This window comes from Lytechinus pictus, chromosome 18 (assembly GCF_037042905.1).
Source record: "Lytechinus pictus isolate F3 Inbred chromosome 18, Lp3.0, whole genome shotgun sequence".
NCBI lineage: Eukaryota > Metazoa > Echinodermata > Echinoidea > Temnopleuroida > Toxopneustidae > Lytechinus > Lytechinus pictus.
Genome location: NC_087262.1, coordinates 20,732,611 through 20,748,350, shown reverse-complemented (window position 1 = coordinate 20,748,350; position 15,740 = coordinate 20,732,611). Strand labels below are relative to the sequence as shown.

Genomic DNA, 15,740 nt, shown 5'->3' with positions numbered 1-15,740 from the left:
AACTCAATCTAATTCAGTTATTCAGAATATTTTTCCGGTACCAGTAGCTGTTACATGTATATGTACAGGCCTACATGTAAATGATCAAACCTTCATAGTTGAATCACTCAATGTACTCAAAGAGCACTGCAAATAAAGTATTAATCTGGTTGTGATACTGTATTTACAAGCATGTACATGTGTGCCACTGTGACCTCATTTGTACATGTATAGACAGTACAGTGATTTTTTTTTTAAGTAAGAATATTATTGTACATTTTGCACAATGCTTCAGAGAAAATTAATGGGGTACTCCAGTAATCAGAAAAACAAAGCACTGAAAACTTGATCAAAATCGGACAAGGAATAATATTGTTACATACATGTATGACATTTTAAAGATTTGCATTATCCGGTGAAACATATCTTCCTGCATATTCAATGAGTAAATTGATGTCATATCCCCACTTGTTCTTTTGTATTTTATTACATGTAATTAATGTAGGTTTATTCAAATTTTTTCCTCCAAGAACTAAAAAATTGGATTGACAAATGATTTAGTGCATTACATTCATTGCTGCAACTTAATTCATTATAAGGGAGACACAGTACATGTATACACACATGTATGAAATAATGACAGAAATATGATTTCATGTACGGTACATAAAAAAAAGGAAAGTGGGGATGTGACATCATCAGCCCATCTAATGAATATTCATGATGACTGTTTTCACAAAATATTGATAAACTTCAAAATTCAATAACTTTGTTATTTATTATCCGATTTTCGGCATTTTGCTCTGTGAATTCGTAACAGTTAGCATTGCGAATTTGTAGGGGAAGATTGTTCCAAACAAGAAATGAAGCTGCATAAGAGAAAGATAGACCTATAGATATTTTCAGCCAGGAGTATCCCTTTAACCACCTTCAATCCTACAACTTGCAGGTCTAGTGGGTAGCACAAAAAATGTACAGATACGGGCAACTCAATACCCAAGTTCCAAAACTAATCCCATGTGTAATTCGATCCTAACTCTTTGATACTCAGTAATTTGAGCCAAATTCTCTACTGACAAAAGCGTATGAAGTTTCATTTTAATAGTATTACAATGTTAAACTGTGACTCTCAACACTACTGGTAGTGGATTCACAGAAATATTGAGCTCACAGCTTGTCAAGGAAGTGTGGCCAAGGAGATATCACTCCTTGGCCACAAGATTTAGAGTGATATCTACTTGGTGTGACCATTAAATCACCTGAATCACATATACCCAGGATATAAAAGATTAATTGAATCTAGACATTGAAAACATAAATAAATAAACTTGCAAATAAGTACAGAATTTTCAAAACAGACATGCAATCGAAGGACATCACATTACCTGAAAGTATAATGTAGCCCCCCCCCCCAAAAAAAAAAAGCATGTTTCTCTTTACTGCAGACCAATGAATACTAGCACCTAAAAAGTGTACAATGTACATGTATGTGTGTGTGTGTGTGTGTGGTATTAGGAAAGAAACATCTTGACTGGTCCATGTATATCCAAGATGTAAACATGCATACAATTGCAAATAGTCACTGTCCTGCAATTATCTACATGTATGTTTAGTAACATGTTACCTTGAAATGGGCTGAAATATAAATGTACGTACACCAAAGTTACGCCAGTTCAATCAACAGCAAATATTTCTGCAATTGGAGAACTTACAAAAAGAATGATGCTGTTTCCAATATGCAAAAATGGTTGTGTGTATAATGTAGGTTCTAAATTAAGCTCAAATGAATTCCAGGATTTGCATTCCAAAAAAGCAATTCTTACAGCTTTCAACAAGGTACGACATTTTGAGCATGCCTCCGCTACTATATGGAATGATTCTGTGAGACTTCTACGTATTACGATTGTCAAGAATCATAGAAGAAAGAAATAATGTTAATACTGGTTTGTTAGAATAAAATTATACATGTATTATGAATGCAGAAATTAGACAGTAAAACTCACCTGATGAATTCAAACTAGCATTCATATCGCCCGTCGAGCTTGGTCTGTCTTGTTGTATCGTCGGTGGAACCTGAGCCACGGGTAGAGGTATCGAACCCCCAATGGGCGGGGTCCCACTTGGAGGGGGGCCAGAGTTGGGGAGTCTCTGCATTGGAGCATTACTGGTAGGAGGGGGACCACTGCTACCATTTGGAAAAGAGTTTGTCATGGCCCCACTTGAAGGGGCAAACCTATTATGAGCATTTGATGCGAATCGATTTGAAGAGGCCCCAGACACGGGTGGACCGGAAGGTGGACCAGGAGGCGGCCCGGCAGGATATCCTCCTACCCCATTTGATGGAGGAGGACCAGTTTGATAACTTGATGTTGGGGGTGGACCAGTCCTGTAATTACCTTGTTGTCCTGTTGACACAGGCATTTGTCCTACTGGGGGTGACCCAGCCCCTGGGAGGGGCTTAATGCCATACTGATTAGCATTTGGTGGAGGACCACCCATAGGTGCTTGACCAGTCCTTAGATGACCATCCATCATTTGACCAGGGTACTGCGGTCTTGTGTTTCCTGATACAGGAGGTCTGTACATTCCTTGGGAATTGGCTCCAGGACCTGCATTGGGTGGTCCCACGTTCCCTGGAGAGGGAGGTCTCATGTAGTTTGATGGTGGCCGTTGTTGCATTCTAGTCTGCATATTGTTAGGGTTGTACCCCCCTGGGGGTGGAGGACCCGGTTGCCTCATAGGGTTGTATCCCCCCGGTGGAGGAGGACCTGGCTGTTGCATTTTGTCACTAGTTCTGTTAAAAATTGAAAACACAGGAAACAGATTATATATACATGAATGTAACCACAATTGTAGGCCTAATTAATTTCACTTTATCTAATATGTAGGATTCAACAAGGTAGGAATTGTAAAAAAAAATAGGCGAGATTTAGCAGGGGTGTGAGTGGTCACAAATAAAAAGATCTGAAAAAGCTGAAGAGTGTTGAAAAAGTCTGAAATAGAAAGAGCTCCCATACTTTTTGTACAGAGGAAGGCCAAAAATAAGCGGAAATTAAGCTGAAAATCAAAACAAAAAAATCTGAAATCAGATAAAAATCTGAACTCTCACACCCCTGATTTAGACACAAAATGATAAAGCTGATATGAAGCCAGAGATAAAGCAGAAGAAATCCATAAAAATAAAGTATCTGACATACATGTATCCTTCCACTTCTAATGAATTAGGAAGGGGAACAATACATTTGACTGGATTTAAAATAAAAACATAACAAAATGTTGTTCAATTCTAGCCTACTTTTTAAGACTATTAGGTATCTAAACTTTTCTGTCATATGTTGTTTCTTTTTCAACTTGTACTTTATGATGAGAATCATAAGATAAATTATTTGAGGGGCTAAAAACAATTTCTATACTGAGCAAACTACCATCTTTCATAATTCTAAAGTCTTGTAAAAATGGAAAACAGTACATTCTAAAAAAAAAATAGTTGTGGCATCCTTCAAATAACTTTTGTCTTTTTGATTCATCTGAATAGTGGGAACTTAATATCTCCTACACAATTCCATAATTTTGGTCGTCAACTTCAGTCCCTATCAAAATTACGGCAAAGCCAAGTGACGCGATGTGAGATTGAGAATTTGAACGATGACTTCGAGATCAAAGCTGAAATACAGCTTTTCCTAATCATGATATTCAAGACTTGCTATGTTGACATTTGCAAAAAATTACTGGTGGGGGAATTTGCTTGAAATCGGCCGGTGCGAAACTGCATGAATATTCATGAGTAAGGCGGGACGTCAATATCCGGGAGGGGTGTGCAAACGCGTTTGCACGCCCTCATTACTTTTCATGCACGGGCTTGCACGCCACGAAGTTAATGAGGTTGAATTTGCATATCAATAGAGCACCCCTGCGATCATCGCGGAGCGACATAACGAGCCCGTGCAGTCGCGTTCTGGCACTTCTATTGTTCCCGGGCATTGGGCTGGCAAGCCAAGAGGAATTTATTGGCGCGTTTAGAGAAGTTCCTTACCTCAATTGTTTGCCGTGAAATGTTGTGAGGGTGCAACTAGTACTAGTATAATGAGTGACGACGTGTGCCGTAATTAATTGGTTGGAAGGCGTGACAAGTATTCAAAGGGACAAGAACCTGGACGCAAAATTTTGCTCCGGCGAATCGCTTATTCATGCTTATACCTTGGTCACATTTGCTATACGGCGGCCGTACGGCGAATCGATAACAGCCGTTTTAACATTTTATGTACGAGCTACATAATGTGGTTTGTATAAAAATGAATAAAACGGCTGTATTCGACTCGCCGTACGGCCGCCCTAGAGCAAATGTGACCAAGGCATTAGTACCTGATGATGTGAGCTTCCAAAAATATGTATATAATTCCCGTAAATTCCTGACAAAGATGGAAAGGGAAATAAATTTTGTTTTGGCTACCAGCGGAAGTAAAATGCGATCCGTCAAAGCATTCGATCAATCGCGGCGACCGCGCACAACGTCTACAGGCGCTGGACCCACTGAATCAGCTTGCAGAGCTCTGTTCGCTCCTGAAGATGTGATTACAACCATGCCTAATAATTCCAAAAGCGCTTACAAATACGGCCGCATTGTCACTGGTACGTGGTTCCTCCGAATTAGTCCTCAGAAAAGTTTAGTCACGACTCCGTATCGTTCTTGCTGTATACCCGCACGCTTAATATCAGTTTTATAGATACCATGTGCGCGCAAGCATACACAATACAAGGTACTTGAGGCAGAGCTTTGCCGCTATGAAACAAAATTCTCTTTACGCTACGTATATATATAGCTCCAATAACTCTAGCTTTTGCAGTAGCGTACGCAGGATTTTTGAAAGGTAGAGTTCGAGTTGAATGAAAATTTGACAGAGGTTTTCGCCCCCCCCCCCCATTAGGTCTTTTCATAACAAAACAAAAAAATTACAAGCAATTTTTTTTATCTAAGTGGAGGGGGGGGGGTGAACTCCTGCAACATTCCCTGACCTTACCGCGGTCATTTTTGCTCTATGACGGCCGTACGGCGAGTAAAAATCAACCGTTTTAACATTTTTTGTGTGTAATAGCTACAAACACGTGGTCTGAATAAAAAAGGATAAAACAGGTGTTTCCGACTCACCGTACGGCCGCCGTAGAGCAAATATGACCGAGGCATTAGGAACGCAAAATCATGAGGATGGAAACTTGGATAAAGCAATGTTCATTATTCAATATTTGTTATGACTTCTCTTAATATCATGAAATGGCTGAGCAAATTAATTGTATATTTCTTAAAATAACTCAAAATGATGAAGAAACGAGTATTGATTTGAAATTATGAAATGATGAAGATTGACTTGCATTTTAACATTACAAATTTTTATTTTGCTTCTCAAATGGGGGGCATGGACCGACTGTGCCCCCCCCCCCCCCTGCGTCCTCCAATGCTCATCATGGGTACTAGCATTCGTATTTATGCATACAACTTATTGAAATCCTCATCCATTCCCATTTCCCAGTCATGTTCAGTTCTCAATCTCCTTTGTTATTCGTTCTTATTCTCAAGACCCCAATGCACTTGAGTTACTTCGTTTTAGGAAAGATAACTCTTATCTTCCCTTTGAAGCTTTTGAAGTGAATGCCCCGGAGTGACTTGAATGGGTTCTATTAACTACACCTTCTCGCACGTGTTGCGAACAAAGAAGGTGTGAAAAAAAATTAACAACTAACAATAGGAAGAATCCGTTTCAACTGAAGTTACGCAACGATCTCTGATAATCTCTAATTGTGCTTTCTTGACCCCAATGAATCCTCCCAAACCACATTGTCCATACAATCACGGAACTACTACAAGTAGTCAGCGTTTGTGAAAACGGAATGATGATCGAGGATGATATAATTGTGATGGTAATAATGATGTTGGTGTTAATGAAGAAGGATAAGGAGGATGAGGATGAAAGCGGTGGTAATAATGATGACGATAATAATTTTTTTTTGTTTTTTAATTTATAAACATAATGATGTGTGAATAAAAAAACAAGACATTATGATCGTGATGATGATATCGAAAAGAAAGGTAATGATGGCTGATTATGATAATGGTGATGATTATGATTGTAATCCCAACGATGATGGCAATGACAAGAATGGTGATAATAATTATAATGTTGATATAATGATGATGGTATAATGATCGTAATTGATCACGAGAATATTTATTACGACAAGATTGGTGATTATGGTAGCAATAATAGTGATGATCAGAGGATAATATTTTGCTGTGGGGGACAATAATGATGCACCCTATGAACAAAGGATATATCCTCTGCTCCGCCGCCCGCGGTGATGATTAATGTTTTATGATGATGATGGTGATAATGACAGTGATGAAGGTGCTGAGATTAATTATGATAATAATCCTAGTTTTGATGATTACAATGATTATGATTATGATTGTGGCGATTGTGATGGAACGACAGTGGGGGAAGGGGCATGTTTGTCGAGATTGAATTTCATTTGAAAATTAAAGGTAGGTCCTAGACTGAACAGTTTCATGAGTGTTTCTCACCAAGGCGAACTTCTACTTCAAGCTAATTACGGAGCTGCAACTCTCTTCAGTTGGTTCGAGATTCGACCAATGAACCTCATATACAGAGAACGAATGATCAATAACCAGGTAACATAATTGTATACAATGTCAATTAAGGACAAATTTTTCTCCTTATGTCTATTTATCGTATGGTTGACATCACAATGAGGCAAAATTTGATTCTTAACGGACAACAAGGGATCAAAACGAAAGGTATATCAAATATATTTTAACTTGTTGACCCCTCGAAAAATATGTATCACCAATAAATATGAGATGCTACCAACTTCTATTTTGTTTTATCTACGTTTCCAACTTTGTCGAGAAAATGCATCTTTAATATTTCTTTACGGAGAACAGGGGATCATAACGAAAGGTGTATCAAATCTATTTTAACTTGTTGACCCCTAAAAACAACTTTAAAACATGATGTTGTGATAGATCGCGCACCCATCTGAGATATTTGTGACTTCTATTTTGTTTTATTTACGTTTCCAACATCGTCGAGAAAAGACGTATTTAATATTTCTTAACGGAGAACAAGGGATCACAACGAAAGGTATATCAAATATATTTTAACTTGTTGACACCTAAAAACAATTTTAAAACATGTCGTGATAGATCGCTCACTATTCTGAGATGTTTGTGACTTCTATTCTGTTTTACTTTCCTTTCGTCAATTATATTTCGTCATGGAGAACGGGAGTTCATAACGAAAGGTATACAAAATATATTTTCACTCGTTCGCCCCTCAAAACAATTTAAAAGCATGTCCTGATCCGCCACCGTTTTGCTTGCGCGACTCTCGTAAACACGGGATTTTTTTTTTTTTAAATTGGTACTTTGTACAGGAAGCTTGCCCCAAGCAACCCCTATTCCCCCTCTCGTAGATCCGCCCGCACCTCACGCGCTGCATTCGCTGCAAAGCTTCGCTGCAAATGTTGATCCGACGTGCACGCCGAACACTGACCTCATTTTATGTGAAGTGTACGCTCGCGCGCTGTGTGTGTGTGTGTGTATGTGAACTTGCACTATTCAGTGTATTCTCGTGCGACGCTCCGGCGGATTAGCCAATAGCGATCGAGATAATAATTGCCCCGTTCCCCAGCGTGTACGGATTATGCAAATTAGCTTTAATGTAGAATATAACGGTACTTCGTACTAATCTCTTGGAACTCCTTTGCACACTCTCATTAAGGAACAATGGCTATGCACGCGTTGGAACGCATTTGGGCTTTTGACGCCTCGCCTAAATGAAGTCAACAAACTTAAAAGTTTAGGGATTGTGCAATATTTCAACTCCCTTTATTAATTCAGTTCACCCAATCTCGGAAATCATGGCGGATAAGGAATGTGCAGTCTGTGGGAAGGCTTTAGAAAAATACAAAAAGTCAAAAGTTTCGTCATTTGCATATTCATTTATGAGATCTCGATCTTTTGGAATACTCATGAATATTCATGCGCCTGACCCGCAACCACAACCAAGCGCAATACGCATACGCCATTTTTTATTCGGCAGAGAATTTAATACGTGTGATGAACTGAGGACCGGCTTCAAATTACCGATTTTGAGACGTTTACAAGAAAGGGCAAGGAGTGAGTCTGTGTCCGATGAAAAGTTTAGTCACTGTAGAGTAAGCATTATGTATTTTTTTGTCATGATATGTTGCCTTTTGTACCATAAAGTGACACTTTGTCACTGGTTTTTGAGAGATAATTGATGTTCCCCGATGGTTCGGATAGGTGGAGCGGAGGGTAGCGGTAGTGAAATGTAACGTAGTGGAGCCTGCCTATATGGTTGGAGGTCCTAAAGCTATGCACCACTCATCGCGCATGCAGTTTTTAATGGCAAATGCGCTCTCTGTGTGTGGAATTGTGACTGCAGAGTGACGAACGATTCCTTTTCAATTTCTTCTACAGAGGCTGCAGTAAATCTCTAAATGCAGAGAAAACCCACAACTGTTTGGAATTTTGGAGTTATATTCGCCTTAATTTCATATTATCCTATAATAATATGAACATTAAGCCTGAGTCGAATCGATTTTAAAATCGGTGTTCGATCGATGTCATCGAGCGCCGGAGCAGATTTTGCAAAAATCGGTGCATCAAAAAAAAAAAAAAAAAATCGTCGGCCGGCCAATTTGTTTGGTTCACACAATCAATTATCAAAATAAAGAGTAATGTCCAACTTAACTACTACTTACTTGATTTGTATTCCCCCAAAAATTAAACCGATTGTGTAATTATGATGCCTATTCACCATTAATTTGAAGTTTATTTCGATCATAGTTCGAGTCTTACTCGTCTGCTCGTGCCGAGATAATTTATGCACGATGAATTAATGAATGGAAGTCATCGATCGTGCAGCGCATGCGCAGTACTGTGCTTTAATCACACCAGAAAATAGCTGGAAAATTGATGCGATCAACGTAAAATAAACCTTTGCTATCATGAACAATATTAATATCATGACCATAGAACATTATTTAATCGTAATATTTAATAATTTGCATATGATAATCATTAATATGAATTTAGAGCTTGATGTGAAACGTTTGTATTTCGTTTCAATTTTCAATTACGGACATCACATGACGATCGACTTGAGAGAGACTCAGTGAGTGCACTTGTTTAAAAAAATTATCACGTCAGGATTGATTCTCGAACATTGTCAACATGCAGAAATTCTTTTCAAGATCGTAATATCACCATATAATAACATTTTACATGACAAAACTGAGAAAATTGCGTTTGATATTTTTTTCTATCAATTTGAAGCTAGTTTGTGCCCAACTTTGGGCTCTGATTTCATGAATGGAAAATATGTCCTACGTCAACGAACGCTAGCTCCGGAGACGTCTAGGCCAGAGTGGAATAAAAATAATGCCAGTATGAACATGACATACGGTACTTTGCTGACATCGTCAATATTTAGTATGGCCATAAAATCATATTAAATCGTAATTATTTAACATCCAATAATAATTTATATAAATTTAGAGCTCAATCCGAGACATTCATATTTATTTCGATCGCATGCTCACGTCTTGTGTCTAAAATATAAAAAAGTGGATTATCATATCAGGATTAATTCTAGAACATCGTCATAACTCATATTCCACAATCTTTCCTCACAATCGTTATATCAGCACTGAATACCAATTCAAATGACCATCCAGAGAAAATTACGTATTTATTCCCATCACTTTGGAGCTCATTTTGGATCCAACTACACAATCTCAGGCAAGTTACAGTGCTCCCGCTGGTTGCACTTGTTTGCTGGCGCTGGCATCAAGCATGCCTGTCGTCTCGAGAGAGTGAGTGTACGGGGCTGCTGTGTGCGAGTCTGGACCGCGAATGCTAGTTGACCGAAAATCGTTCGGATCGACTCTGCGTGATTCATGTCTTTGATATTGTTTCATTTTAAACTTATATGTTGTCATCTGCAAATATCATTGTTGATGATATTTTGGGAAGAATTCTGCATTGGTCCCCGGCTTTTTTTGTGTTTTGTGATCATGGAAAAATACAAACGAACTTTGCTCTGTCATCTGCTTGTGCAACCCTCACCCAGCCAGCGCATACCGTCAGTGCCTGCAATGCGTGCATAGCGCATCGACGCGACTGCCGGAGCAAAAAAGAATTGACTTGATTTTCCCCGCCGCGCCTTCAAAATTTGATGCATCAATCAATGTTAGATCGAATAAAAGCTGTCGAACACCGGTTTTCAAAATAATCGAAGAAATTGAGGCACAGGAAATACTATTTTTCTGCATGATAAATCGAGTGCGTAGCTTTAAAACCCCTTCTACATCGGGCGGCGAAATCAAGGGGTGTTCGGAAAACATGGCGGGATTTTCGTAGTGATATTTTCTTCTTTGTTGATACTTGATGATCTTTACTGTTTGCCAGAAATTTGTGAAAGATAATTTGTTCAAATATTAAAATTGGCATAGTTTTTATCGTTTGTAAACAAACTATTTGACTATTTTGTTCTCTATAAAGTATAATATTTCCTAACATTTTGTAGTAAAAAATGATGAAACTTCGCTTGTATTAAATTTTTCCAAATGACTTTCTAAAATTGATCGTCCGGACACACAACTGCCACTGGGTATAGAAGTATGATGGTGGGCCCCAAGTCTGCGCACCTAACAATTTGAGTTAAGATTTCACATGAATTTCTTCTTATTTCACAAAATATTTCAGTTAATAAGGTTCCTTATATTATCATGAGTAAGTGTACCAAATTTCTCATTGAAAAATGAAAGAAAATATAGGATTTTCTTGAAAAAACCTCGGGCAGTCATTTTCAGATTGAAAAAAAAAATGGTAGCCTACCCCATGTCTGCGCACTCATTCACTTTGCACACGATTCGGGGATTTTGATGAGAAAGGCTGCATTTTGAGGCCGTCACATGAAATGCCCAAATTTCATTATTTTTCCACCATTTTGAGTCAGATTTTTTTATGAATACCTGTCTAACGTCTATGTATTGCATGTGTAAAGTCTGTGTTCATTGCGTATCTTCTTTTACTAGAATCGCATAAATACGCGTGTGCGCAGACAAGGGGGACTGAGCTGCGCAGACTTGGGGGAACTTGCCATAGAACTAAAAGACAAAGTCTAATTCTTCCAGTCTAATCACCAAGTCCAAGCCTCTCATTTTTCAACCTGATATCATCTCGAGCAATCAAAGTCCCCACACTCACAGGCATGACAGACACAGTCAGACTCGACCGGACCTGGTCGGTCCTGGCAATTGACAATCACTCACAAATTCTGGCAAAATATGCACGACCAACAATGACGAAATTGATCTTGCTAAAATTTTCTTAAATTAAACCTTAAAAAACATAAAAAAATAAATTTACTTACCACCTACACATCTGACTTTCGATATAAATAGAGACCCAGGTTTGAATAGTCGACTGTTACTATAAACAGATCTGTTTTACACCACGTTCAAATAAATCACAATCACTTCTTGCGATGTCGGGTCAGCAGTCTGCTGCAGCAAAGTGTATTCTACGGAAACGTGGATTTAACCTACCCGAGAGTTCCCCGTGGGTCGTACGTGTACATGCAGAGAACTAGCCGGGCGGTGGGGTGGTGTACTGTATTGCTTGAACCGGATATAGTTGCCCCAGAGAGTTAAAAGGGTAACGGACATGCGCTTTCAAGGTGATGATTTTCAACGTGGCAGGACAATCCCGGGGGTGCCCGTGCCTATCAAACACTACGGACCAAAAAAAATAGAACACTCTTTGGATGTGCTTTTAAAAAAAGCTCTTTTGAGATGAAAAAAAAAATTACATCGCAGTTTGAGATAAAATGGTTTTGTAGATCTATTTATCCACGTGTATTTATAGAACTGCTTAAAAAGCTTGGTTGATTGAGAGCGGAATCATAAATTTTAAAAATGTCATCAAATCGTATGTCCTATTTACATTTGCCTATACCTAAAAGTGACGGAATGTTTTCACTTTCAATCTGAAACCATCAAGTAAATTTTACTTCACACTTTTATTACATAAGTAATTGCATCGCAATGTACTCTTTTTTTTTTCTTCATGAGGAATGATTGCAGCAAAAATGAACTTGTAGGCCTATGTATTACCATTATACCTACTAGTATTTTACCAAAGGACTGACAACTACATGTTTTTAAATATGAATATACCTATAATTATTTTGAAAAACTATGCAAAAATCTCTTTTCACTTAAATAGGTCGTACATGTATATTAATAAATAATAATAATGTTCTGCTGTCGGGGTACAAGTTGGCAAATTTACTCATTGATGCAAGCCATATTACTACACTATCTGAGCTCCTTGATATTAAAAGTCAGAAAAGTCAGAGTAGTAAACGTATTTACTACTCTGAGAAAGGTGGTCTAGCACCATCTTGTGATTAAAATGAAATTCATACTTGTGAGAATACTCAATCCCAATCCCAATGTAATTCTACTGCCGTAGGGGGGGGGGGGCTAGGCGAACTGGCCACCTAGGAGTCCACCCCCACAAAAAAGTACCACAACAATTTAAAAAAAAGACGGAGTGGGAACGGAAAAGGGATGAGAAATTATGTTTCTTTATGTCAAAATGTAGCATAAAATTTTTATTTTAAAGAAGTAAAGATTGTTGCTCAATCGCTTTGCTTTCTCGGTAGGTTTGATAAATTTCGCTACACTGACACGCCATGTTGTGCCCACTCATTTCTTCCCCCCCTCCCCCCACTGCACCACTGTTTAATTCGCCAGTATGATAGGGACTATTTACTATGAAAGTAAGGTCACCCCAAAGTTTTAGATATCCACCTCCCTTCTGTTAGAGTGGAAGTTTTCATACGATATCATTTATTCATTTATAGCTTATCATTCTCAAAAGGTATCCTTTCTTCTGCATTGATTTTCCCTATTTTGTTCATCACTCATACAATTTTTAGACTTATTTTTTAACTGATTTTTTTACAAAATTCTCCAAGTGTGCATGATTCTTTTTTAATTTCCCATTACAAAATGTAAAAGTGCCGTAATGATAATCTCGGTCGCTTCGCTCACTTGATTTCAATTTTCTTCAAAAAAATTTACGCATCCAGCCCCCCCCCCCCGATTTTTTTTGCATATAAACGGCCATGGAAGAGTCCTTAATCCCCCTTTAAAGCTGCTTGGTGACGATCATACCCGGGGGGCCACTTCCATTGACGAGTGGATACCATGCGCGACCAAGGGGTCTCGAAAAGCACCCTAAACACGTATTTTCCATATTCTGAAAATGCACCCCTTAACAAGTATTGGCGTCTGAAACCCTACCCTTAACAAGTATTGGAAACAAAACGAAACTCTTGGAAAGTATTCCCTGAAATGAACCCCTAAACAAGTAGAGCCATATTTTATTGTTAAAACGGTCCGTCGGTCGTCGGTTTTACCTTGACAATTTACACACTATTTGGTTTAGTACGGCCCCAGCTTCTCCCATCGCGCAAATCGGACTCTAAACACGTAGTGTTGGGGCAAAAAGGACATCCTTTATAAAACATTTTAATTTTGTTTTATCATCCCCGCAAAGTTGACCCTAAACACGTAGCTTTCCTAGCGAAATAGATACCCTTTTTTCATTATTTTTGTGTTTTTGACACCCTTATCACGTTACGTGCGTAACGTGCCCTATCTTGAAAAAGACATCCTTTTTACGTGTTTTTTTGGTCGCGCATGGTATCCACTCGTCAATGTAAGTGGCCCCCCCCCCCGGCGATCATAAGAGTCGACGCATGTGATCACGTTTGACATATTGCTCGTTTTTGTTTTGCGGTTAAACTTCACCACTTGAACCCCTCCCCCTCCTCAAAAGGGAAAAACAAGTCTTGAGTCATTCTTTCATTTAGCTCAAATGGCCGCCAACTAAGCGTGAAGGCTCCCCCATCAAGGCTCCCTCGCTAAATGTGAAGCGGGGTGCTGGCAGGGCCCTGCATGGGAACGATTTTTTTAACAGGGGTTGCTGGCTTAAATTTGACACGCCCCCCCCCAAAAAAAAAGCTTTCCACTATAAAATTAAGGTCCTTTTGGTTAATTTTCGCTATTTAGCATTCCTATCAGATTTCAAGGGGATGCTGCCTATGGGAACACACGCAGCACTCTCCAGCTAAATCATCCCTCGTCACCTTCAGCTCGCCAACGACGAAGAACTGTACTGCCATTCATCCAAGCCGTGTTGCTTCCCCGGTGTTGCTTCCAAAGAAGACTGCAAATCTCTGGGGGTGCCTCAGCAGCATCCCCATGCAGCACCCCTGCTTCCAAATATGACCATTCGTGCTGGTTCAGCATCCCCAAGATTTACCGGGGGTGCTGCGTATGTTAGTCACCATATAGGCAGCACCCCCTGGAAATCTGGTAGGTCATAGGAGAAATAAATTTGAAAGTCAAAAAGGGGCCTAAGCTTTCGATCCTAGCAGAATCTTCGTCGGAGGCAAAATGACAAACATATACAAAGTGGAACAACCATAATATAGACCACAAACAAGCTACAGAAATAAATTTATAAGCAAAATCACCTTCATTTTTTATTCAAAATATTTTTTGGGTTGTCAAACTTTTCCCTGGACCACAATCACCTTAATTTTGAGGCGAAACCTTTTTTTTGCGTGTCAAATTTCTCGTGACCAACATGACCTTCATTTTGTCGTGACCCCCCCCCCCCCTCCCCTCCTTTTTCGGTTGTCAAATTTAAACCAGCACCCCCTGTCAAGATCGTTCCCAGGGCCACGTGATCTACCCAACTTTATCAATCACAGAAGAGATGGGAGGGGTGTAACCACGGTGCCAATCTTTCGTCAACAGTAGAACGGCAAAGACATTTGCCATTTATCGAGAAACTAATTAATTTTCGCCATTCCCCCGCAAATGAAAATTACAATAAAAGAAATAAAAACGAAAACTGTAGACTATGAAAATTGCAAAAGTCTCCCCCACTAACAAACAAATCTGATATAAACAAAAAAATGGAGTCTATACTGCCACTCACTCACCACTCACTAGATGGGGGGAGGGGGGAGCTGATGGGCAATATGCCCCCAAAATTTTCACAACCAACCAAAATATAAGAAGGGGAAAAGAAAGAAAAGAAAAGGGGGAAAGGGTGAAATATAATATCATTTTCTGAAGAGTGTATGCCAAATTCTTCTGTACAAAAAGATAAAAAAAAATTGCTTGCTAGCTTCGCTCGCTAGCAAATTTTGTTCCACATTTGCCACTCTGGCCTTTTCAAAAGTTTTAGCTCATTACAGTACAGGTCCCAAGGGACTCTCTGTCCTACTCCCCCCTTTGTATTCTGTAGGCCTATACGGCTGCCCCTCTCTTTTTTTTTGGGGGGGGGGGCGGGGAGGTTGAAATGAAGTCAATGAAGCGTCGTTTCATAATATGTTAATAATCTAGGGTCAGATGGACAGTCCGTTTTGGGGAGAGATTAATGGCGGCGGAGCAGAGGCTTATCCATCATTTGCTCAAGGGGGGGGGGGGGGGGTCTATTGTTGCGTCGGCCCCCAATTCAAAATATAATCTTCTGCTCCGCCGCCTATGCATAGGGTCACTTCATTCAGGTTAAAAAAATAAAAGAAGTGACCCCGGAATAAAGTCCGATATGACGCAGAAAATAATGGTCAAAT

General features: G+C 39.3%; 1 protein-coding gene across 2 annotated transcripts in view; it reads right to left on the bottom strand.

Annotated features, from left to right (window-relative positions):
* The window catches only part of LOC129281941 (protein transport protein Sec24A-like), a 55,372-nt gene extending 43,598 nt beyond the window's left edge, over positions 1 to 11,774 (bottom strand). Inside the window, exons 1-2 of one of the 2 annotated variants that reach the window (XM_064112925.1) lie at positions 11,454 to 11,774; positions 1,983 to 2,773 (exon numbers count right to left, since the gene is read on the bottom strand). In XM_064112925.1, coding sequence (XP_063968995.1) covers positions 1,983 to 2,760 — 778 coding nt within the window. In that variant the 5' untranslated portion in view covers positions 2,761 to 2,773; positions 11,454 to 11,774. The remainder of the gene's footprint in view (positions 1 to 1,982; positions 2,774 to 11,453) is intronic. The other variant, XM_064112924.1, reaches the window with a different exon arrangement.
* Positions 11,775 to 15,740: the final 3,966 nt, after the last annotated feature.